Source organism: Cupressus sempervirens, chromosome 11 (assembly GCF_028749045.1).
Source record: "Cupressus sempervirens isolate cs-2001-9-10 chromosome 11, ASM2874904v1, whole genome shotgun sequence".
In the NCBI taxonomy this organism is placed as follows: Eukaryota; Viridiplantae; Streptophyta; class Pinopsida; order Cupressales; family Cupressaceae; genus Cupressus; species Cupressus sempervirens.
In genome coordinates this window covers 525,405,804-525,432,033 of record NC_143128.1, presented here as the reverse complement: position 1 = coordinate 525,432,033, position 26,230 = coordinate 525,405,804, and the positions used below count along the sequence as shown (strand labels likewise).

Sequence of the window (26,230 nt, the reverse complement as noted above, 5' to 3'; positions counted from 1 at the left end):
TTTGATCCATCCACGTTGGGCCTACAATGGTCTTTTGAGGAAAATGATGGACTCCTTACTCGGTACGATTATCATCTTGTCTAGCTTTGTGTGTCCTATGATCTGGTCATTTTAAATGGCCTCTCGTGCTTTTTTGAATCCAACCTGTTCACCTGTAGATCCCATTGTGGTGGGGGGGGAGGAGCATTGTCGACTACGCACTTTCTTGTATTTCCTTCATCTCCTTGACCAATCACTTTAATGTCTCTTGCCTCCCCTTGGTTGACCACACCCCCCCGAGCCTTCATTTCATGTTGCGTGGGTTGCACATTGTTTTGTCTCGGCGGAACCTATAAAAGGGCAATGGACACCTCCTCAAGATGATGATCTCCAAAATATTTTGAGTAAACATGATAAAGTTTTCATTGACGTTCCTCCTGGCATACTGCCTCATCGAGGGTTTGAACATACTATCGAGTTGGAAGCTGGAGCCAAGCCGGTCATAACCACACCCTACTGTCATCCCAAGAAATTCAAATATGAGATCTAAAAGACTATTCAGGAACTACTGGAGAAAGGATGGATCCGTCCTAGTTATAGCCCCTTTTCGTCATCAGTAGTATTGGTCAAGAAGAAGGATAGGATGATGCACATGTGTGTGGACTACCGTGCGTTGAACAAAAATAAATAAATAATAGATATCCCATTCCAAGGATAGATGAATTTATGGATGAATTACATGGCGTAGTCTATTTTTCAAAAATAAATCTTCGTTCCGGATACCATCAGATCCGCATGAGGGAGGAAGATGTAGAAAAGACATCCTTCCGTTGTCACTACGGGCATTATGAATTTTTGATCATGTTGTTTAGATTGACAAATGCACCTACTACATTCCAATCATGCATGAATCGCATTATCAACAAACAATTGCGAAAGTACTTATTGGTATTTTTTGATGATCTTATTTATAGCAAGACATGGGAAGAGCACCTGAAGCATCTAGATGAAGTCCTAAGGATCATGGAGGAGCAGTCTTTGCTCGCCAAGAAATCCAAGTGTGAATTTGGTATGACAGAAATATTGTACCTGGGGCATGTTGTCAGTAATTATGGAGTTCAAGTTCATCAGGAGAAGATTCAGGCTATCCTTGATTGGCCTCCCCCAAAATCACTCATGGATTTGCACGCATTTTTCGGACTATGTAGTTATTACTAGAGGCTCATTAAAGGATTCTCTCAGCTTAGCGCACCCTTAACGGATCTAGCAAGGAAGGGGTCCTTCCAGTGGAACGAAAATGAACAACTCACTTTTGATAAGCTGAAAGAGGCAATGAGCACTTGTCCTGTATTTGCATTACCTAATTTCACTTGACCGTTCATTTTGGAGTGCGATGCATTCGGAGAAGGCATTGGTGCGGTACTGATGTAGGACAGACACCCCATAGCTTATGAGAGCAAGAAGCTTACACAAACGAAACTCTTATATTCCATCCACGACAAAGAAATATTGGCCATTGTACATGCACTAACCAAGTTTCGGCAGTATCTGGTGGGTGCCAAGTTTGTCGTCCGTACAGATCACAATAGTTTGAGATATTTTTTGAAGCAATGAGACTTGAACGAGAGGCAACAAAAATGGGTAAGCAAGGTTCAGGCTTTTGATTTTGACATTGAATATTTTGAAGGGAAGAACAATGTGGTTGCAGGTGCCTTGTCCAAGAAACCCGCCATCTGCTCATTAAACCAGATTTCAGCTGATTGGAAGGCACATTTGTTGGTAAAATATTCCAAAAACACATTTTCTTGTGAGCTAATGGATGGCAACACCCAGGATGATTGGTATAGAGTGGTGGATGACATCATCTACTATAAGAATCGAATATTTTTAGTGCCGGAATCCAAATTGAAGCAGAAAATCTTGAAAGAAGTACACGACTCACCCTTGGCAAAACACCCAGGTTTCCTCAAAACTTACAGAAGTCTTTGGGAGAGGTTTTCATGGAAAGGACTTAAAGAGGACATGTTGCAGTATGTAAGAGAGTGTGCGGTTTGCCAGTAGAACAAATCCGAACATCCTCTGCCTGTCAGGTTACTACAACCTTTGCCAATTCCAAAACATAAGTGGGAAAGTATCTCGATAGATTTCATGATGGGGCTTCCCAAGGTGAATGGAAAGGATTGCATTTTCCTAGTGGTTGATAGATTGACAAAGTAGGCACATTTTTTCGCCATCCCCTCAGATTTTTACTCCGCACAAGTTGCTGATCTGTTTTTTAGAGAAGTTTTTCTTCTGCATGGGTTACCCTGAAACATTGTCAATGATCGGGATGAGCGATTCATCAGTATCTTCTAGACAAAATTGTTTCGATAGGCAGGGACTGAGTTGTCACCAAGTACTAGTTACCACCCTCAAACATACGGACAAACAGAGATTGTGAACAAGTGGCTTGAAGGATACCTTCGAAGCTATGTTTTAGCACAACAACGGGCATGGGTCAAGTGGATACACCTAGGAGAATATTGTTACAATACCACGTATCACATGTCCATCAGGATGACACCATTCAAAGCTCTGTACGAATACGAACCCCTCTCCTTCATCAACATAGTGTTGGGAGACAGTCGCGCACCAAGAGTGAAGGACTGTCTTTAGGAGGGACAAGACATCCTACAATACCTGAAGGAAAACTTATAATGGGCATAGAATCAACAAAAGATGTATGCCGACAAACATCGAATGGAGAGGAGTTTCGAAGTAGGGATTTGGTTTATCTCAGACTCCAGCCATATTGACAATCCTCATTGAAGGAAAAGGGAAAAGAAAAATTGAAGCTATGATTTTATGGCCCGTATTGCATAGTCCGTCGCATTGGTGAAGTCGCTTATGAGTTAGAACTTCCAAAGGGAAGACGTATTCATAACGTCTTTCATGTTTCATGCTTGAAGAATGTTGTGGAGTAGAACGTCACGGTAGCCACAGAGCTTCCACCACTCAATGAAGAAGGAAAGCTCATATTGGAATCAGTCAAGATCATTGAAGTATGTGAGAAGACCTTGTGGAATCGCACAGTGAAGGAATATTTGGTGCATTGGAAACACTTGCCACTGGACAACGCGATGTGAGAGGGCGAGCACATTCTCCAACACCCGGCATTGCATTTGCTTGAGGACAAGCAAAATTTGGGACGAGAGGACTGTAATGTTCCCATTATAAAATAAATCATTAATCAAACTATTGTTAATGGGCCGATTGATTTAATTTATCTCGGACCCATTTTTATTTGTTTCCATAGTTTGTGTTTCCGTCGGTTATCTTTGTACACCCTTGGAAAGTTTTCTTGACGGGTATTTAAGCACGGCTTCTAGGTAGTTTTTAGGCATGCAATTCAGATTATTTCTCTGTACTGCGAATTCTTGTTGGAGTTCTTTGTTGTTCACCATTTCAGAAGTGAAAGGCCTTCCCTATTTGGTTTATCCGGTTTCAGTGGGATTTAACCCTCACCCTATTCCGTTGCCTATAACACTTCGCTCAGATCTAGTAAATTGGAGCATCATCTTTTGTAAATCTCATTGAAGGTTTTGTGTTCTATTTTCATTATTGTTTGATACTATCTAATGAATTTGGATCTCTAAAGTTAACTTGCATTATTAAGTTTTCTTTCTTCCATCCGCAATCCCCTTCATCCTTCCACAGTCCAGAACAATCATGAAATAGATCGACACATCACTGACGGCATACTTTGTTGCACATGTTGCTCCTCCGTTACTGTATGGCCACATAGCCCAGCCCATATGGCCATTTGGGCCTACCGTACGACCCTCTCTTCCTACCATACGAGCTTCTCCGTACAGTCATTGTGTCGTCCCCCTGTACGGCCTATTTCTTGTACGGACTCCACTATCCACCACGCTGTACGACCTTCCCATCCTTGGTGTACGACTGGTTGCCATCTCCACTCCATCATTCCGTCCAGTCATATAGACACCATATGGCCTCCAGTTGGCATCCGTACATCAACAACACCACACCGTATTGCCTTCTAGAATCAAAGAGAGAGATTGTTAAGAGTAGTTGCGTGGGTCAGAACATTATGTACAGGAGACCACAAGACTTCAAGACCACAGGTTATAGATCCAATCTCCTCTGAGATAGACCGCTGATCAACTTATCGTCTCCTTCATTCCAATGACTTCTCTGGTCCAGGCTATTAGGCAGTAGCTCGTTCTCCCCTGCCCCCCCTTTTTGGTCATGCTAGGTCCGTGAAACCTTGCTGGAGTTATACGTGTCAGCAGTCCTCCACTTCTTGCGGTTCTCAGAGACAACACAAGACATCTTCTCACCTTGGATCTTGTCCTTCGATTTTGGATTTTCTGCAATGGGGAGCAGCTAGCCAGTTGCTGGTTGCTGCTCCTACCTCCTATTTTTCTTGGTTTGTTTTCGCTAGACATTGTTTTGTGGTCCTATTATTGGTTAGCTTCTTTTGTTGTACCTGCAGTCCTCAAGACCCTCTTTGTGGTCTCTTGCTGGACATTAATAATCTTATCTTATCTTATGTTATGCATGATTTATTTGTTTTCTATAAATATTTGACTATCTATCTATCTATCTATCTATACTTGTTTGATAATATTCCAGAGTTAGTGACTCAGATTTTTTATGGACTTTGCTTCCTAGTCCTTTCATCTAGAATCTTGATGTCACATATAGCTAAAACTCATAAAATAGGGCTCATGGATACATTTCATTTGCCATCCCTGCCTGGCCTGGAAACATTGTGGAACATAGCTTTTCTTCTTGCTCTTTGTTGTTCATAATAATAAAGGTGGAGGGGTAAAGTCGTGAGTATGGTAATATTTTGGGTCACCATGCAGAACATATAAATGTGAATGGAAGCTTTTCAAATAATTTTTGGACTCACTTTTTAGATTCCAAATTTAGGGTAACTGCCTTTAGTATTCAAGCAAAAACATGAGCTAGAGTTGGACCACTCAATCTGTAGTAACAATTTATTTTCTGTGGAATTTCACATTTTTCTTTTCCTCACAGGGATAGTCAAGGAATACTTCATTTTTAGATGCCTCATTTACTATGAGATATGTGGAATATTTTATTTTATTCTGTAGGGACTCAGGTAATAGTCTATCTGCTTTAGATATCCAGAGAACCGATGCCTTACTCTTTTTTTTTGTGAGGCTGTTACCCTTTGGCATAGATCCCTACAATGAGGGTAGTCCAAAGGGTCTGGAGCCCACATTTGATCTTTCTTGAGCACAACTATATGATGGACAGCACCAAATGGACTTTGGATAGTAGTCCTTCATATATTGAGCTGATGGATTAGGTAGGTGGTGCTTCTCTAATGGCACCATTAGTATTTATACAACTTAGATTCCCTGTCCTTCTGTGTCTTGGCACCATGGATTTGCTCATTCCCATCTGCATGACCTCATGTTAAACACACAAATAAACTGAGACCTGTGGGGGTTGGGGTGGCCAAGGTAAATGAATATATACCAGTAACACTAAGATTATTAGTGCATGTCATATTATCATTAAAGTAGCTATGCAAATGATAAACACAATCACCCATCAACAAATGAGAACACTAGATTTGCTTGGAAACCTATAAGGGAAAAATTGCAGTGAGAATAGCTGCTTGGACCTATTGTCCAAATCATGCCTCACAAAGATAATAAAGAACTTACAATATTTTGCAATCACCAACCCACAGATATTACAACCCAAGATGGATACACCAATCCCAATCAGATTTGCAAATACCACCTTATAGGAGACACCAGACCCCTAATCCAAAGAACTGAGGGCCAACTCAGTTCAAAGCCAATGAGAAATACAAAAATTATATTCGGTGAACATTTACAGCTCAAGTGCCAACATCAATTGATCCAATCTGCATCAGAATAGTCTCACAATGTTCCTAGGATATGTAATATAGTTTTGCACACTTCATAGCATCTTGGCTTCTCCTTTTTGAGTATACAGCTCACACATCTTTTCCCACATTCACCACTACAGTTCATATGGAATGAATCTAGATGAACAATATATATGCATTGCAATACTAATTACATATACGTGTTGGTCTTTAAGGTATTTTCAATATCCACAAGTCAGCCACTCGAACATTCCTTAAACCACTTATGTAGTCGGCTTGGTCCTAATGCCAACATGTAACACTAGGAGTAGGATCATGCTGTGCATTGCCCAATAGGAAAACTCGTTCCAATCTACCTTTGCACACTTCCTCTACCCGACACACATTACTAGGCTACTAGCCTCTAGACCTCTAGAATTCCACAACTGCTCTTAACAATCAATAAAAACTGTTTCTTGTACATAGATCTATCCAACAATACATAATCCTGTTCTTCATAGTTCCTAAATGCTTTGACATGACATGATAGAAATAATAAATGCTATGGCAATCTCCTTTCTTGTCGTCAATGACAATACTGTAAGCACTGTTGACATCTATGCCAATACTTTGTTCAACAACTTGCATATTTTAGTGACATGGATCTACTCCTTACAGACCACCATTAGACCATGGGGATGGACTCATATTGCTGTCTTCTTTTCTTCTTTGGGAACTACATTGGCCTTGATGGCTTTTTGAGCTTGAATACTTCCTAAGCATTATGGCTCAAAATGATCTATGATGGCTATAGACTATTTCTCCATTTCAAATGTTGATAGGGATATTTGATGAGATTTCCTTCTAATCTTCACAATCAGATTCTTCTGGGGCTCTTGCTCACCCATAATTGCTTTTTGTGAGTGGCATAGTGCTTTATTTTGTCTTATTTACTTTTATTATTTTGGTTTTAAGGTTCACTCTTCTTAGAACATTTCATGGTTAACTGCTATAACCTTTAACTCCATTGAGTTTTGATCATTTGTGGACACAAATATAATTTCTTTTGTAATATAGCTAAGGTGTTAAGTTCTGACAAGTTGCATTATTTTGCAGGCAGAAAATATCATTATCCCCAAAGAGTTTGATGAACTGCTTGAAAACTATGCTAATGAATTTCATGTATTAAAGGCTCCTCGGAAGATCATATGGAAGAAGAATCTTGGAACTGTCAAGGTCAGTAAGATTTTCCCTCATATGGATGAATTTTACATAATTGTGAAGATACATTGCTTGTTAATTTGAGCTATTTGTTTTCTTTTTATCTTTGGCTAAAAGTTATAATATTTATTAAAAAAAGTACACATGGAGATCTTTTGCTTCATATCTTTTAAAAATAATTAATTGTAACAAAAATCATGTACACATGCTTTGTTTTAATTTGATATTAGTTGCAATTCAGTTTCTTGGTTAGAATTGAGCATGATAAATATATTTGCAAATCCCAGTAAAAAAACTAAAGCCAGATTGAAAACATTTAATATTTTGAAACCGTGATAAAAATGTGCAAGCTTAAGAGAACTCATAAAAGTTAGGTTTTTAAAATTTGACTTCAATTTATTTCTGTTGAAAACTTAGCCATCAAATAGCTTTTGGGAGGTTTGCTACATTTTTGCTGAGGCTTGAGTGAATTCATTGACTTACTGAGTTTCTGCCTGTTGCAAAGCACGTGATTTGCCACAAATTGTTCCTCATTGAGTTAAAGCTACACCAAATGGTTTATGGAGTTCTGTTAGTGGTTACAATGGGGTTCTGCAACTGCTCAGTATTACTTTTGTGCTTCTGAATTCCTAGTCAAATAGGCTACAGATTATATTATTATCTCAGGTTTCGTATACTCTTGCAGTTAGAGTTGCAATTTCAAGATCGATCTGCTGAGTATGTGGTGTCTCCAATTCATGCGAGTATAATCATGCAGTTCCAGAAGCATCCCAGGTTAGCCAGAAGGATTGAGATGTTGAAAATGATAGATTGAGTAGGAGGAACATTATATTCTGCTCTCAGAAGCACATATACTGGCTATTGTGATCTGGTTTGGATAACAAGCTGTGCGATTCATTCAGTCTGATTTATCTTTTATGTTAAAAGTTACTTTATATTTTGCACATTTCTATTTAGTGACTAAAATTATCTGTTTCCTTTCTACTGCTGTAATGCAGTTGGACTGCTAAGAATCTTGCCATAGCTGTTGGGGTACCAGTGGATACTCTTTGCAGGCGAATCAGTCTGTGGGTAAATAAGGTAAGCAATGTTTGTCTTACTACGTGCATTCTAAATTGTTGCTTGTTTGTAAAGGCTCTCAACATCTTCTTTCAAATTTACTTATTTGGGAGTTATATTTTCTTGTTAAATCCAGTACAGTATGTATAAGTATACGTGCTTTATACAAAATCCAATATTTGCAGTGTATAATGCAAATCTCATTAAAATTTCCCATAGGATATGAGTATGGCTGTAGTCCTAGATGAACCATGTAATTGTTGTACTTGTTACATCCTGCTAGCATTTTGATTTGTACCTTATGATACTACACAAAACGAGGGAAGGTTTCCTTGTAATAAAAACAATTGTAAACTTCAGAACTTAAGGAAATGGCCTTTAAATTTTTTATGGTATTACCAGTTAAATCTTGGGATCTTGAATATGCATTACATACAAGGTAAAGAAATTTTCCCATCCTTTTGATCTCAAGCATTTTAATTGGTACCTTCTGGTAAAATACAAAATGGAACAATGTAAGGATAAGCCTTTTTAAGAATTAGAAGGGGAAGCTCCCTCACAATATAAACCGTAGAACTTAAGGAAACAACTTCTAACTTTTTATGATGCTTAATAGTGATATTCTAGGATGTTGGACGCACACTGCAAACAGCATAAAGGAATTACTTGTATTTTTGTTCTCAAGTCCACAAGGCTTATCATCATTTCTAATTGAGATAAGAGAATTTTCAATGTAAATACCTATAATAGTACCAAGCTAAAAGCAGCTAGAAATGCTAAAAGTTGCTAAAAAGCAAAGGGAGAACATAGAATTGGATTAAACACACATGGTTAAACAAACCGCAAGCAGGAATCATATACAAAGTTACAATTACTCGATTGATGAAATCGGCAATACAAAGCTAATGGATTCAAGTAGGAGCAATTCAATTTATTTCAACAACATGTACATAGGATAATATAGGAGCTCAAACGGTTATCTCAGTGGAAAATACTGAAAATATAACTGCAAATAGCAGTTATTCGGAAGTGTTTACAATGTTTTGCATGAAAAATAACTATATTATCAATAATCATTATACAATATTTTCCATAAATTCATCATTTAAATCAAGACACATCTATATAATGTATATGATAAGAGAAAATATCTCTATAAATAGACCTTCTAGATAATCATAATACACACACACACACACACACACACACACACACACACACACACACTTTAAATAGATCTCCCAAAAGATCGTCTTGAAATAGCTATCTCCAAAAAATAACAATGACTAAAAGTAGCCATGACAAAAAAACATCTAACTTGATAGTTGGCTCTTGACAGTGACTTTGATGAAGGTTATCTATTTTGACCATGGAAGATCTTGATGGCTCACCTAACAATCTTGGACACTTATATTTGATTCCTTCTTCGGACATGTTGAACTTTAGTGTCCAATTTAGAGACCTGTGCAAATTTTATCCAGATTTTTAACCTCTGCAAAATGATGTTTTGACATACAGTTGATATGCAACCCTCTTGAGGAGTTTCAGTTTGGGTATTTTGGGCAACCAATGATTTTTTTTGAGTGCAATGCTCCACATATAGTTTGTTTGTTTTACATAAATTTAAAGATTTTAACATAAAATAATATTAAGCAAATGATAGATGACAGTCCAGTACAACAGGGAAAAATGACTTTACAGTGAAATATGAAACTTCTAACCTCAGAAATAGAAGAGTAGCATCTACTGAAAGATGATAACAGTGACCAGGTTTAAGTCCGCCCAGATTCAACCTTATGCCCTGAAATATGTGAAGCAATTTTTCCTTCGGCCTCTCTTTATAACTTGCAAGGTAAATGGCAACCGACAACCCTTTCCAAATGCCCCCGAGTTACTGCTTCACTACTACCACAGCCATGCACATTCCTCATGCCTAGCCTTGTCTGCTTAGAATACCCATCCATAAATAATACTGAAATCAACAACGTAAGTTTGATCCCCCAACAGTGACAAACCTCAATGCTTTTCCAAAAGGTATTATTCTTTCCTCTCCAAACTCACACCACCTCCTAAGGGGAATCAACCATCATCATGCCTCAAATGCTCTCATTAAGGAGTTTCAGAAACCTTTGACTGCCTTTTACATCTCATTTAAACCTTAAAACAGCTATGGCAACTTAACTGGAAACACCACTATTGCTCAGCTTCATCAAGAAGCCCACCGCTCAATTCCTGGATAGCTGACGACTTAAATATGGAAATCTCAGTCAGTCACCTACAAATCTGGAAACTTATTGCAAAACAATAATATCCGTCGTCCAATAATCTTTTGTGATATTCTAACAATTTATCTTGCCTGCAAAACTTCATAAATTGTCCAATACTTTAGTCCAAGGATGAAACTTCGATGATTCCACCTGCAATCAGCTAGCGAAGATATTTCACCACTGAAACTGATTTCCCTTATGGGTTTTTGTTGGACAACCAGATTAGTCATTGATGTCAAAACAAGATACACAGATATCAAACACAGTGTATTACCAATCAAACAGACTCAGAGGTCAAACAGAAGTAAATCTATTCAAACATTTTCTTAATTGATAGAATAAAGAGGATTCTTGGGATGTTCTGAGCGAACACGCATGTTTGAGAGACTTGTTTGGATGGGGTTCATGTATGAGGAGATTACTTGAATAACATTATCCTTTATGGTGATAACACACGGGCAAAGGAAATGATAGATAAAAGTAATAATGAATGGTGCCTGGGCTCAATGGATCGGTCAGACTCCTATTACTTTGAAACTGTATTAAAAATAGAACATTGTTTAATACTTGGATTCTTCTTATCGGGCTTCTTTGCAAAGCTCTTTGATCCTATTCAAAATTGACGTAGAGCAGTGATAGACAACTACAAAACACTTATAAATTTTAATATTCCTGTAGGATATTATACCCAGAGTTTAACATTTATTTCAAACAAATATTTTGCATGTAGTTGATTTCAATTTATCCAGCAGAAATACAAAATAGCTAACTGAAATAGAGTCTCAGAAATGAATATTTTAATGAAATCTTCAGTAAAACTAAAACATAACAAAGATCCAATTGTAGAAAGAACTTTCAACAAGATTGGATACCTGAAATGTGAATCTGGAACATAAAGTGAGACTCCTGCATGATATCTCCAATTGACAATGGGTTTCTACCCATTGGCTCCAAGCTTGAGGCTTTGCTTACTGAAACCTTCTTAAAGATGAAGCTTCCAAATTCTCCAAGAGAACAATAATCAAAACATAAACCAAGCATTCCCCAATGAGCTTCTCTTGTTCATTTAAATAGCATCCTTGTGACCATTCATTTCCCTACTCTTGTCTTTTCATCTTCTTTCTCATCGGTCCCTTTTTAAACCTCTTTATAATATTAAAATGACTTTTGTCAATTTGCATTAAGCTCCAATAAAGTCAGTTTTAATATTTTGTGAAGTTCGCAATTAATTTTATAGTCACTCCAAAAAAGGGACATTACAGTCCTCCCTCCTTGAGATTGCCTGTCCTCAAGCAATTCTGCATACCAATACCAGGACCCCATATTAATTTGCAAGCTGCTCTATGACAAATTTTGAAATATCTGAAATCAAAATAAACTTCACTATGAAGCAAAATGTTTGGATGCAACTCATTCATCAAAAAGATCCTTAGATCCCAAAACAATCTTAAAAACATTGCTTCGCCAGTTTGCCACATCATTTTGGAAATAACAATTCTATGTCTTAGGCTGTGAAGAAACTCATCATGATTCATAAGAAATAAAGTATGCATCCTGTCAATACCTGGATCCCAAACCAATCTGTCTGTCCAACCATGGGAGTAGAAATAGATGACAATCATTCTTTATCTTCTTCTAACAGACATGTAAATAAGTAGTTCACCAAAAAATAGCCAAAAACAACTCCAATATGCATGGAAATCAGCTCGTTAGGCCACCAAATGTCACTGTTATAACCCAAGTCAGCAATAAGAATAATATCAATATTTTTACTATTCCTCTGTACTGGAAAGACAATCATCCCTCAAGTAAAAATGTCTCCACAAATCTCCACGCAACTCAATAACTATTGTAGACCATGCCAAACTAAAAAATGCAATAGAAAACCAAGCAGGACTTCCACTAATAACTGAAATATGGGTGAAGATAAATTTACCAACCAATAAATAAACTGCTACCATATCATGAGAATTCAGTTGCAAATCTAAAGGTGAGTTGTAGTGGCCTTCTTTATTCATCAAAGATAACTTTGGAATTTCTGATTCACTATAAGTGTCATCAATCAAACCTTTATTTCCACCAATGAAAAGATCACCATCAAATGATTTTTTTGAACTAGTAACACTTTTCTTATCCATCCTCATGTGAAAAAATTGTCACCTCATGATATTATGAAGGCATATAACTGCTGTTTTAAAAATCAAAATGCTTAGAGTGTGACTCCTTGCTTGTTCTTTTGATATTCTTTAACATAATGTGTGTCATTTGAATAAAGGATGGTGGAAATGCTATAACTACTTTTAATTTTCACAAAGGGTGTTGGTTCCTTCAACAATCTGTATGATCTCCTTGGTTTTAGAATTAAGTCCTTCTTCCTTGTGAGTGGCTGCCTTACAAATCTGATTTTCAGAATTGTATAATGAGTAATGTATCATGCTTAGTTGAAGACAAAGCTCATTTACCTCCTCTTTATTGTCTGCAAACTTTATTGCAATATCCCTATCTTTGAGCAATTTCAAATAATCTGATTTCATATTTTGTAATGCCTTTCTAATTGTGTGAAGGTATGCATTATTAACTCAACTTGCTATTCCCTTTTTCCTTTCCTCAATTTGAACTTACCAAATAGTTTTTTCAATGTTTTTATGGGTATCTTCATAATGCATCAATGCTGCAACAATCATGTCCTTACTGACCTTTAGCATATCTTTCAATTACATTGTCCAAAATCCTCATCTAGAAATGAAATCTCTGATTGGTCCTTTGAATCAGTGTTTTTAGTGTCATTATTTTAGTCTAGCTCATGCATACAAGTTCGACAGTCCTTTGGTTGAAATAAATTTTGTTATCTGTTGCACTATTATTAGATTTATTAAATGAATTTCCCTCCATCTCTAAATGCATGGTCACATCCTGCTATTATATCAGGAGTTTCAAATGATTCATCATCGTGGGGAGATTCATTTCCTTGCTTGGGAACAGTCTGAAATAAAACATCCTCATCAAAATGTTTGTCAACAACTACTTCCAAGTCACCAAATAAGAGGCTTGTATAACCCTTACCATTAACCACAACGGAGTCTATCTTCCTTATTGCCCCCACAACTATGATAAGAAGACCCAGTTTGCTGGCATGTGAAGGAAATCTGCTCTCTTCTCATTTGGTTCTTGCTCGTTTTAAAAGATCCTGTAACCTGTAGGTGCACTAATAATGGCTCATTTTCAGTCAAGTGCTCCTTGAACCTTTCAATCTTATGCTCAATCGATCCCTTTGAGAGCTCATAGTCCATGGGTGAAATTTCATGCTCCCCTCTCCAAATTGCCAGCAAATCTGATTGCAATTACTTACAAATGTCATCTTCATCTAAGATTAAGGACATAGTAGTTTACATACAAGCCCTCATATTATCTTGATGATTTTTCTTGAATTCAGTTAAGAAACATTGAAACATTTGATGAATCAATTTATCACATTTGACATCCAATATAAGGATGAATGGCCTAGCTCTTGAGATGATTTCTGGAATTGTAGCCCTCTTACCAAAGGTGGAGACTTTGTCATCATGTAATCCATGTAGGTTCTGCAGAATCAGTTGAACCTTCTTTGATACGCCATCATTATAGGGTGCAATGAGACCTGCTATTCTTTTGATTTCACTATGACAAGAGGCTACTGTTAGCCTCACATCTTCAAATGAATGTCCTATAACCTATGCTAGACTAAGACAACCATTGAGGGCTGCAAAGCCCAATTCACATGCCTTCAATTTGACTAGTCTATTCTAGATAAATACATATCTAATTCTTCCAATTTTATGGCTCCAATTGTAATCCAATTATATAGAGTTTATTTCTTGTTTCTGTTTCTTTCTGCAAGTCTTCGAAGCTCTTTTGGTGCACCCAGTTCCCTCGCCACCCTCCTCTGCCCTCCACTTTGGACCACTGCTCCCTTATCTCTCACACCTCCACTCTCTATGATATCCTCAAACAATCCCCTCTTTATCTCACCCCCTGCCTCGTTGTCACCCCTTCACTTTCCCTAGCATCAGTGATGCTATTAGATTCATGAGCAGTAGCAGGACATCGAATGAGGAACGGCTCCAAGTGAAAGTCTTCAAGCTTGGTATTACGATTTTGGGCCCTTTTCTCATAGTTTTTTTAACCAAGTGGTTTGTCCTGGCTTCCCCTACTCTTGGTCGAGGCATATTATCATCTATTTCATAATTCTGGGTTGGTCTTGGACCTTGACAACTACAGGACCATCATGGGTGGGCATACGTGTGCCAAACTCTACGCTATTGTGTTGAATATTATCTTATCGATGGAGCTTGATCGATGACATTGTTGGCCTAGTGGACAGGTCGGTGTTCATACAAATTTGCAGACCATGGACCATGTTCTGACTTTGTGGACTATCATTGAGGAGGCTCAACACCACTTGGCGAAAGTCTATTGTTGTTTTGCAGACTTTCACAAAGCCTTCGATTCTGTTCCTTGAGTGACTCTTCCAAATACTTAGGGCCATTGGGATTTCAAAGACCCTCTTGTAGTTATCATGAGGTTGTATGGGAGTGTGGGCAAATTCAGGACTCCACAGGGACTTTTAGATTCTATCTAGAGCACTATCAGGGTGTAGCAAGACTGTCCTCTCTCCCCCATTATTTTGATTATTTACATTGATGAACTTGAAGTCTTCCTTTGGACTTCGCGCTTCTTGGTGATGGCTTCTACTTACACTAGGTTTTGATCTCCATTTTATTACTTGTTAACGATGTTGTTCTTTTAGCTTCTTTACCTGAGGGGCTCCAATGACTTCTTGATGGGTTGCCTTCCTTTTATGACTCACGACAATTAGCTGTGAACCTGGGCAAGACCCAGGTTATGGTTTTCAACTGCTTGCAGACCTCACATCTTCATTTCTACTTTCATGACATGAAGGTTGAGATTACATGGGGGTTAAGTTCTTTGGACCCTATTTCAATTTTAGATATGCCATGCAGCCCCATATTTGCAAGGGGCTTGGTTACTGTAATGTCCCCAATTTGTAATGTAATAATTTAATTAAATTAATTAATTAACTAGTCTCAGATTTTAAATAATATAATAAAAGGACCTTTAATTAGTTACTTTAATTAATTAATATGGGGCCCAAGTTAATATTTGTATTTGTGGTTCCGATTGATTTAATATATCTTGGACTTATTTTTTATTTTAGTTTCCGTTGGTAAGTGTTGCCGTCGGCTATCTTTGTACACCCTCGGAAAGGTTTTCCTCGACGAGTATTTAAGCATGGCTTGTAGGTAGTTGTTGGGATGCATTTTTGGATTATTTTCCATGTACTACGAATTCCTATTGGAGTTCTTTGTTATACGCCATTTCGGAAGTGAAAGACCTTCCCTATTTGGTTTGTTCGGTTTCGGTGGGATTCAACCCTCACGCTATTCCATCGCCTGTAACACTTTGCTCGGATTTGGCAAATCGAAGCACCATCTATCTACGAATATTAATTGAATATACTTGTCTTCAATTCTCATTATTTGGATTTCATCTTGTTCATGGTTGTATTGTAGTAACACTGTACGACCATCTTGTACGGCCCCCACCGTATAGCCCATCTTGCATGGTCCCACTGTACAACCCATCCTCTATAGCTCATCTCGCACAACCCATCTCGTACGGCCTGCATAACTTATCGTATGACTTGCATACATATATCGTACAACCCTTCATATCTCGACTGTACGACTTCATTGCTATTGCTCTGTACTTGGTTTCTTTACCTTCATCGTACGACCCTCTTGGCCTACTGTACGACCCTCTAGCACCACGACATTTTGTTTCCCTTACCGTACATCTAACTTAATCAATTCTGTACAATCCTTCCTAATTGCATCCCATAGGCACTATACAATAGTTCCATTGCTATCAGATACTATGAACTAGTGAGGCCACAAACACGGGACCTCATCGCCATTAGATTTGAACCTTGATGGCAAGAATAACAACTCAACAACTTAACCATCACAACATGCCACTATTGGCATTGCTATCAGATACTAGCGTACAATCATTCCTTGCGAATAATTGATAGTTCCATGTAGGGTTGTGATAGAAGGAAAATGAAACATTATAGTGGTATCAAAGTTGGTGATTTTGCTAGCCTGTTGGGAGAATGGAGAGCTTTGACTTGGATGTTACTATGGCTCAATTTCCAGCCGATGGGAGAGCACATTTGTTAGTCGACTACTCCAAGAGTACTTTTGCATGCTATTTGTTGAATGGACAAGTGTAGGATGACAGCTACAAGGTGGTTGGCGATGTCATTTGCCACAAAGATAGAATCTATTTGGTACTCGAATTGAAGATGAAGTAATGGATTGTGGAGGAAGATATCGGCACAAATATTGTTAAACCAACACCTAATGATCATCTCAATGAAAATTTGGGTTTTGTCAGTGGCCCTCCAAATGAGAAGGTTCCATCAATGGTTGCTCAACTTCTTGGAGATGCTATGAACGATTTCTTTCCGGAGCAACCACAGTTGGTTGAATATGGGGTTTACCCTTCAATGTTGACTAAGTCATGCATGACTGCAATTTTTCTGTGTGAAGTGCTTCCTCATAAAAATAATAGAATCTACATGTGTTGTGAAGTTCCTGAGGAGATCGATGATTACATGAAGATTATGGATCTGGACATCCATGTGTTTAATGATTGGCGCCCTTGGGATCCTGGTGGTTTTGGATATAACAATGTTTATATCAGAGTGGCGCAGTGAAGCCTGAATGGCAGTCTACTCATCTCAATTGAATTTGTGATCCTGAAGAAGCATGGAGTTTTCAACAGATATAGCAATCTGCACCCATGCATGGTTTGGGATCCTGGAGTTTGCGTATTGCTTGAGGACAAGCAATCTTTGGCCGACGAGGATTTGTATTGTCCCCAATTTTTAATGTAATAATTAAATTAAATTAATTAAATAACTGGTCCCACAATTTAAATAATATAATAAAAGGACCTTTAATTAGTTTAATTAACTAATATGGGGCCCAAGTTAATATTTGTATTTGTGGTTCCGATTGATTTAATATATCTTGGACCTATTTTTTATTTTAGTTTCTATTGGTAAGTGTTGCTGTCAGCTATCTTTGTATACCCTCAGAAAAGTTTTCCCTGACGAGTATTTAAGCTCGGCTTGTCAATAGTTGTTGGGATGCATTTTTGGATTATTTTCTATGTACTGCGAATTCCTGTTGGAGTTCTTTGTTGTTTTCCATTTTGGAAGTGAAAGAGCTTCCCTATTTGGTTTGTCTGGTTTCGGTGGGATTCAACCCTCACCCTATTTTGTCGCCTATAACACTTTGCTCGGATTTCGTAAATCAAAGCACCATCTATCTGTGAATATTAATTGAATATACTTGTGTTCGATTCTCATTATTTGGATTTCATCTTGTTCATGGTTGTATTGTAGTGATAGTGTAATCTTGTACGGCCCATCCCATACGACCCATCCTACATGACCATCTTGTACAGCCCATCCTGCAAGGCCCCACTGTACAATGCATCCTTTATGACCCATATTGTACGACTCATCTTGCACGGGCCATCCCATACGGCCTACATAACTTACCGTATGACCTGCATACATATACCGTACGACCCTTCATATCTTGACCGTACGGCTTCATTGCTATTGGTTTGTACTTGGTTGCTTTACCTTCACTGTACGACCATCTTGGCTTACCGTACGACCCTCCAACACTATGGCATTTGGTTTCCCTTATTGTACATCTAACCTCATCAATTTTGTATGGTCCTTCCTAATTACTTCCTATAGCCACCATACAGTAATTCCATTGCTATCAAACACAAGTGTACGATCATTCCTGGCAAATAATTGATAGTTTCGTGTAGGGTTGTGATAAAAGGGAAAACGGAACATTACAGTTCCTTGGTTGTGCTTGAGAGACATTGCTTCAGTCACCACTTCTAGGATATGACAAAGATGTCCTTCTTGGACTCTTTGGTTAGGTCGATCATCCTCCATAGATCTATTATTTGGGGGCCCATCTCCTAGAGTCCGACTATGCTTCAGTCAAGAGATTATAGGCCCTTTTTCTGTTGTGCATCATTAGATGCGATCGATCAATCCTTCCTTGATAGTATTGATTTGGTTGAGTTTTGGGCTCATCCTTTCAGATTGGAGGCTATCTTTGACTTGCTTTGGTTTCTTCATTAGCTTCAAAGCTTTGTGGATTCTACTAGAGGTCATGGCATATATTCATACTTGATCTATTGCTCTTTTGAGGCAGTTGCGGGCTCAATTCCTGATGTCCATGCTTGCTATTTGTTCACACAGGACTTTTCCCTCCTTGGCTTGATAGGGATTGCGATGGATTGCCTTCCCCCCTTTCGGTTCTCTTTGGATGCCCTTGCTCACCTCCTTCCCCCTTTACAGGAGTTGAATGAGCACGTCAAGCTTGACATCTACTGACACTACATTACCATGACTTGGAGTAACCCTTTGGGGGGACTCCGCTTGAGGATGGCTTTCTACGGAAAGCACTACATGGATATCCATAATGGGATCATTGTGTGCCCTTGGTACCTTACTCGCTAGACTCTTTCCATTCACATCTCCTTGGGATCTTTTAGGGTGGGATATCGTTGGCTATGTATCCTGACTAAACATCAGATTGACAAAGAGGACTGGATCTGTTGTCTTTGCCCCCTTGGGGAAGCGAAAACTAATGCCCACTTTGTTTTCCAGTGCCTTATCGACTACGAGGTCAGGGGGAGGTTCTACTGCTTGTTCAGAGAGAGTTGTTAACTCTCTTCGTTTTTCAGATACATTGACCAATAGTGTCTTGCACTTTACCTCCAGGAGGCTTTGCAATTTCGTGGTCATACTTTACAACTCCTATTCCCTTCAATGCAGACTTCAGACCAGCTCATCACCTCCTTCTTCATGCATGTTTATTAGTTCCCAGAAAGCTGATAGGGTATTGGTTTGATAAGAGATGATAATATCTTATGTCAAGAATGCTTCAAATAATGGATGCAAATGCATGTGTACAACTATATCTTCTATATCAATAAATCAGTAATATTCTTAAACTGACAAATCAAAATTTATGATGGCAAGGAATCTGCTATGTTTCTGAATTGGTCCTTTATGGATCGATGAGCACGAATATTGATTTGAATGATAAACAGTAATGATGATTGATCTGAAAATGCTGAGAGTTCTGATATAACTAAGAATCAATTCTTATGGATTGGATTTGAAATATATGGACAATCCGGTCAGTAAAATAAAGATAACTGATGAGTCTAAATTACTCTTTAAGAATCCAATGGCTATCAATTGCAATCACCATATTATAGTGATCTCTTATGAATATGCAATTTATAAATAATTGTTGTCTCAGATCCTTTACTTTGTTGCTTATGTGATAATATTTTTATTATGCTGTATCTGACTAATGATAAGATGCGATGGAGCCCTATTTTGGGCCTCCATTGCATTTGTTAGATCATGTAGACTTCTACAGCAGGGGTCTTATCTCTCCCCTGGACCATCATTATAGTCTTGGTAACCAGCCAAATATAATAGATATTCCTAGGTATGGGCTAAAGGCGATTGGAGCAAAATCTGGAAGAAGAGTTGCTGGCATTGGTAAATAGTAAGATGAGGAAGACGTGTCTTTGAGAATACGGATATATGCTTGCCTTGGCTTATTAAGTGCTGAAAGTAATCTGGAAAAGCAAAACCATCGATATTCCCGATATTGTTTCATTCATTCATACTGCAAAGAGAAGATAAATTCTGGTTGTCTAGTGAGGGGATCTTTTTTGTAAAGTTTCTACAAATTCTGTTAAAGATCAGATTTGTATTATACTATTGTAATTTTTGTGTGTCCTTAAAATTCAACCACACCCTATATTAATATATCAGCCAAAGGGCAAGTCCCTCTAAGGGACATGACCCTTCCTAGGTCAGCCCACTTTGCATTCTCATAATCGGTGATTTAAAGAAGACAAAGGTTTGAAGACAAAATTAACTAAGTTAAGTTAATTCTTAACCATAGTTATCTCAAGAAGCCACTGATCGTGTCTAGATAAGGCATTTCATGCAATATAATGCTTGTGCGATCTGCACAGTCAGACCAGTATGGTTATCAATGTTATAGATTTAACACTCCCTCTTAACTTGATAATCATACTGAGAGATAACATATCTAGCATCATTAATTTATGATGAATAAACATAGATTGATACTCTGTTCCTATGTGAATCTTTTAAGCATGTGGTATCTTTGAACACATGATACTATGTCATATTACTATACCTGTGATATGACTTATCACTAATACTAGTGATAACATTATTTCAAAACATACAATATATAGGATAAAATCTGAAGAATGATTAAATTCTTCATTTATCTAGGTTGTGACTCATAGTTACTGGCAATGCTATATTAGAACATGATCCTGACTTAAGATCTACCAGAACACAGGATAAAGTCCGAAGAATAAATTTTTCCTTTATCCAAGTTGTGACTCACAGACATAGAAATGTCTATGTCACAAATCATCTCGAACTCATCTAAATCTGACAATAGTTCTCTACTATTCAACACATTATCTAAGAGATTGTCATCTCGCATAATGTCTTTTATAGAAGTGTTCATTATCTTAGAGATCGTCACCTCTTAAATAATGAATACAAATGGTGGAGCCCATAACAGTCAATAGCCTGACAATAAAAAATATTTTAATAATAATTTAAAGAATACAAATGTATGACAATTCAACCATACCAAGTCTTTTCCCAAAGTGATCTATCTTCACTCGAGAGAGAGGTTTGGTAAGAATATTTGCTGTTTGATTTGCAGTGCAAATGTATTCTAATTTTACAATATTCCTATCCACCATATCTCTTACATAATGGTAAGGAATTTCAATATACTTGGACCTGTCATGAAAAACTAGATTCATAGAAAGCTTGATTGAACTCTGATTATCACAATGAATGATTGTAGGACTTATGGCTTGACCAAATAATCCCACAAGTAACTTTCCAAGCCAAACTCCTTCCCGAGAGGCCATCATTGCTGCAATGTATTCGGCTTTTGTGGAACTTTGTGCTATTGAAGACTGCTTTCTGCATATCCATGATATCATTGTTGAACCTAAACTGAAACAACATCCTGAAGTGCTTTTCTTGTTAGTAACACTTCCAACCCAATCTAAGTCTGTGTATCCATGTATGTCCAATTAAACTTTCTCATACTTGAGCCCAAGGTTAAGAGTGCCTTGTAAGTATCTCATGGTGTGTTTGACTGCAACTAGGTGAATCTCCTTTGGCTCACACATAAACTGACTTAATGTATTAACAACATAGCAAATATCTGGTTTTGTATTTACCAAGTACGTAAGAGAACCAATCATCTGTCTCTAAAGAGTATTATCTATGGAAGGACATTCTGTTGTTGCTTCCTTAAGTTTATGTAGATTAGTCTCCATGGGAGAAGACACAGGCTTGCAGTTCCACATTCCAAATCTCTTCAAGATGTCTAATGTAGACTTTCCTTGTAGTCCTAGGAAGTAATGAAGGAGTCCTAAATCTTTTATCTCCAATTCTTGGATTAGATCTTTCTTGCATTGATCTATAAGATGATCATCACTTGTCATTAGTAAATCATCAACATACAGAATCAAAATTACCATATCATCTTTATCCCTTTTATAATATAGATTTGGATTAGCTTCATTTTTGGAGAATCCTAAGCCGATGAGATAGAACGTATCAATTCCTTCATACCATGCCCTTGGAGCCTGTTTGAGCCCATAGAGAGCTTTCGTGAGCCTGCAAACAATTTTTTTAGGGTTATGAGTTTCAAATCCTTCAGGTTGCTCCAAATACACCTCTTCTGTAATCTTTCGTTCAGAAATGTTGTTTTTTCATCCATCTGATGTACTTTCCATCCTTTCGATGTTGCAATAGCTAGGACTTCTCTTACGGAGGTGTATCTAGCAACAGGAGCAAAGGTTTCTTCATTATCAATCCCCTCTTTCTAAGAGAATCCCCTGGCTACGAATTTGGCTTTATATTTTTCAATGCTACCGTTAGCAACATGCTTGACTTTAAATATCCATTGGGAAAAACAATAGATTTTCCTTCAGGTCTTAGAACAATTTCCCAAACATCATTCTTCATAATGGATTGGGATTCTTCCGTTATGACATCTTTCCAAGCTGTATGTTTAATAGCATCTGAAACATTGGTTGGTTATGATCTAGACAAATTATTCATGTTTGTTGCATAGCTAGAAAATCTTTTGGGTCTTTTGCTTTCTCTAAATGTTCCAGATGGTGCAGCAAAGTCTTGTGTCTCCTCTACTGTCTTAATGGCCCAAAGTGGTATTTTTTAAGAATTTTGAGTTTCTTCAAGATTGAGATTTTGAATTTCATCTTCAATTTCTTCAATGTTCTCCCTTTGAGACTCAGATTCACAGTATTTTCTTCAGAACTAGGTAAGGGAGAGGGATCTCCAGAACTTAGGGCTCTTTTGAATGTTAAATCTTCTTCAAAAATTTCATCCCTACTAAGTTCAATATTTTCTGACTAGGTATGAAAATCCTATATGCTTTAGATGTTTCACTATACCCTACAAAAATACCTTTCCTTCTGGAGGGTTCTAACTTAGTTCTCTTTTCTTTTGGAACATGTATATATATTGGGTACCCAAAAATCCTAAGATGACTTATATTAGGTTTAACTTTAGTAAAGATTTCTTGAGGAGTTTTATCTCTAAGGTAGGAGTGAGGATTTCAGTTTTGAATATAGACAACAGTACAAGAGACCTCTGCCCAAAGATTATATTCTAGATCTTGATCAAATATCATAGCTCTTGTAGCTTCTATAATTGTCTTATTCTTCCTTTCTGCTACCCCATTTTGTTATGGGTTATAAATTCCCTCTTAATTCCCATTTCTTTACAAAACTCTCGATACAAATCTGAGGTATATTCCCTCCATTATCAGTCCTAAGAGTTTTAATTTTATGTCCTGATAAGTTTTCAGTTAAGGTTTTAAATTCTTTAAATTTCTTAAGGATTTCTTTTGATTCTTTATATTTTAAGAAGTAAATCCAAGTTTTCCTAGAGAAGTCATCTATAAAAAGTATATAGTACCAGAATCCTCCAAGAGAAGGAACAAACATTGGTCCACATAAATTTGAGTGGATTAATTCCAAAACATTGCTAGTTTTTCTAGTGCTATCATGAAATGGACTTTTGGTGTTCTTACCCAGAGCACATCCTTTGCATATGCTTGAATGATCTTTATTTAATTAGGTAAACTAGTAACCATCTTCTCCATAGTCGATAAGGTTTTGAAATTTAGATGTCCTAACCTTCTGTGCCATATTTCGTTTATGTCAGCATCTTCATGAATTAAGGCTTGAATGGGTCGACTAGGTTTTGAATTTAATTTATACAAGTACCCCTTTCTTTAACCAATCAATTTTGCTTTCTTATATGAGGAGTTCTTAGCCCAGTTCATTACTTTACCATCCATGGATGCAACATTATGTCCATCATCTTCGAGTGTTGTAACCGAGATTAGATTTCTTTTTATTCCTCGTACATAGAGTACTCCTTTAAGATGTACTCAAAGTGCAATTCCCAATTCCTTTGATGGAATGTGCTGAATTATCACCGATGGTGACTTCGCCATTAACTTTTTCTAATAGAGTCTATGTAACATATGGATTTTCCTAAACAAATTTTAATCTTGAATCAAACTGGTTTCCTATTTCATTTCACATGACTATGATTTCCATCAACTGTTTAAACTGAAAAAGAAAACTCCTTTTATTATATACATTATATAATCTACCGAGTTTCCGAGAATACAATACATATAACTTCATTTTCAGCTGAAAGTAAATAATAGAAATATCTAAAACACAAAATGAGATATTATGTAATGTAGTGATTTAACTACTACTAAATATTCAACTAAAAGATGTTCTTGAAATGAAATATCTATCATATTACAAACTGAAATAATTGTGAACATTTAACTTTTTCTAATTAAAGTAATACGCATTTGTAAATAAATGACTTTCATCTTGAAATGAAATAACTAAACATTTAGAGGTTTAAAGAACATATAGTATAATTTGAGAAACTTCTTTTATTTGTTGTCCAAGCCCTGACTTTAGTGAGAGGAGAAGCATTGACATAGGCTTAACCTTCCAACCACGGACCATTATTTATCTCCACTTATTCTAATTTAATAGAACAACCCTCCCTACCTTGGGACAGCGCTTGGGGTGATCATAAGTCCAGCCATGAGAGTATTTAGGTGGGTTGAAGTCCCAACAGTTATTCGCCAAAATAATTGAAGCGCCTGGACAATCAACAAAGTTCACTTGTTCGGCAAATTTGCCTAATTCCACCTTGGCCAAAGATTTCAAAATTTGGGTCAACAAAACCGATCTCCACCAACTCGACTTGGCAACATCTTACATAAGTGGAACATGCATGAGCTAAAGTAATGTTTAATATATTATTTCTATTAATACTGATGTCAACCTCATTTTGCAAATTTTCTGCACCTCCTCACCTTATTCAAGCCTCCAAGCCGGTGATTCTTAGGTGTTATCATACTATAATTGCAGCAGAACATTTCACCTTCTTCACCACATTTTGGCATCATCGCCTGGTGAATTCATTGGTGTTCTGATTTTGAGATATTCTATTCACCATTAAGAGATGTGATTGAAAGTATTTGGATTTATGCGTATTTGACATACTACATGGCAGGGTCTTCATTATATGAGCATAATACAAATGTATATTATCTATTTCTACCTATCACCCTTTTGCATTCGAATGGAATTATCATATACTATGACATGGAATCGGTATCAAAATCTCCTTACTATTGTTGTTACAATATGGAAAGAAAAACAGAGAAGCGACGGAAACTTAGAGCATATAAATAACTCGGTTTGCTGTGCATCGAACTTGGCAATAAAATAAAGTAAAATAAGAAGTGACAGAACCTTACGTGACTCCTCTAAATGATTCGGAAAGACTTGCGTTTGAATGAATCTTTGGTTTTTGAATTGCGAACCTGCAGCAAATATGTTAAGGAAGTTCGAACAAATATGAATTCGATTTTTGAGCTCTGTTACTTTGGTTACTTGCGGCAATGGGTTTGAAAGGTTGAAGGAAAATGATCTCATGCGTGATAAGACTATGGGAGTCCAAGAAATAATGAAGAGCCTGACTCTACGGCTTCCATATGTTACAACAAACCATTCGAAACCATTCAAATCGACTTAAAGGATAAAGAAAGGAGAGAAAGAAAGAAAGAAAGAAAATGAGGAGTTTTTAAAAGTTATAATTATTTTACTATTATTATATTTTCTCATCTATGCTTATGTGTACGTAATGATAGGGTGGCATCATTGGATTATTATTTATAATGTAATGGTGTCATATTATTATTATTTACATATGATCATATTTGAGAATGTAAAATAATAATTAAATAATATTAATATTTGATACTTCTTTAAAGGTAAGAATTTATGTTTATTTTACATTATTTATTATAATATTCCACTTGTAGCTCATGTGGTTCCACCATGAAATGTGTTGCCTAGTCCTAGTAACCTGGCTAAGATAGTTTTAGGTCAAACCCGTTGATTCTAATGATTGAACTATTCGACCATCCCCTTCCGATGACCCCGTTTAGTAATGCTTCCCCTCTCTTTTTAGTTTTCTTCCTGTAATCATTCAAAA

At 37.1% G+C, this 26,230-nt stretch overlaps 1 protein-coding gene across 1 annotated transcript in view; it reads left to right on the top strand.

Annotated features, from left to right (window-relative positions):
* The window catches only part of APC2 (anaphase-promoting complex/cyclosome 2), a 189,713-nt gene that overhangs the window by 123,580 nt on the left and 39,903 nt on the right, over positions 1-26,230 (top strand). The window contains exons 11-13 of the mRNA XM_089809653.1: positions 6,974-7,093; positions 7,764-7,852; positions 8,077-8,158. Of these exons, the coding sequence (XP_089665779.1) occupies positions 6,974-7,093; positions 7,764-7,852; positions 8,077-8,158 (291 nt within the window). The remainder of the gene's footprint in view (positions 1-6,973; positions 7,094-7,763; positions 7,853-8,076; positions 8,159-26,230) is intronic.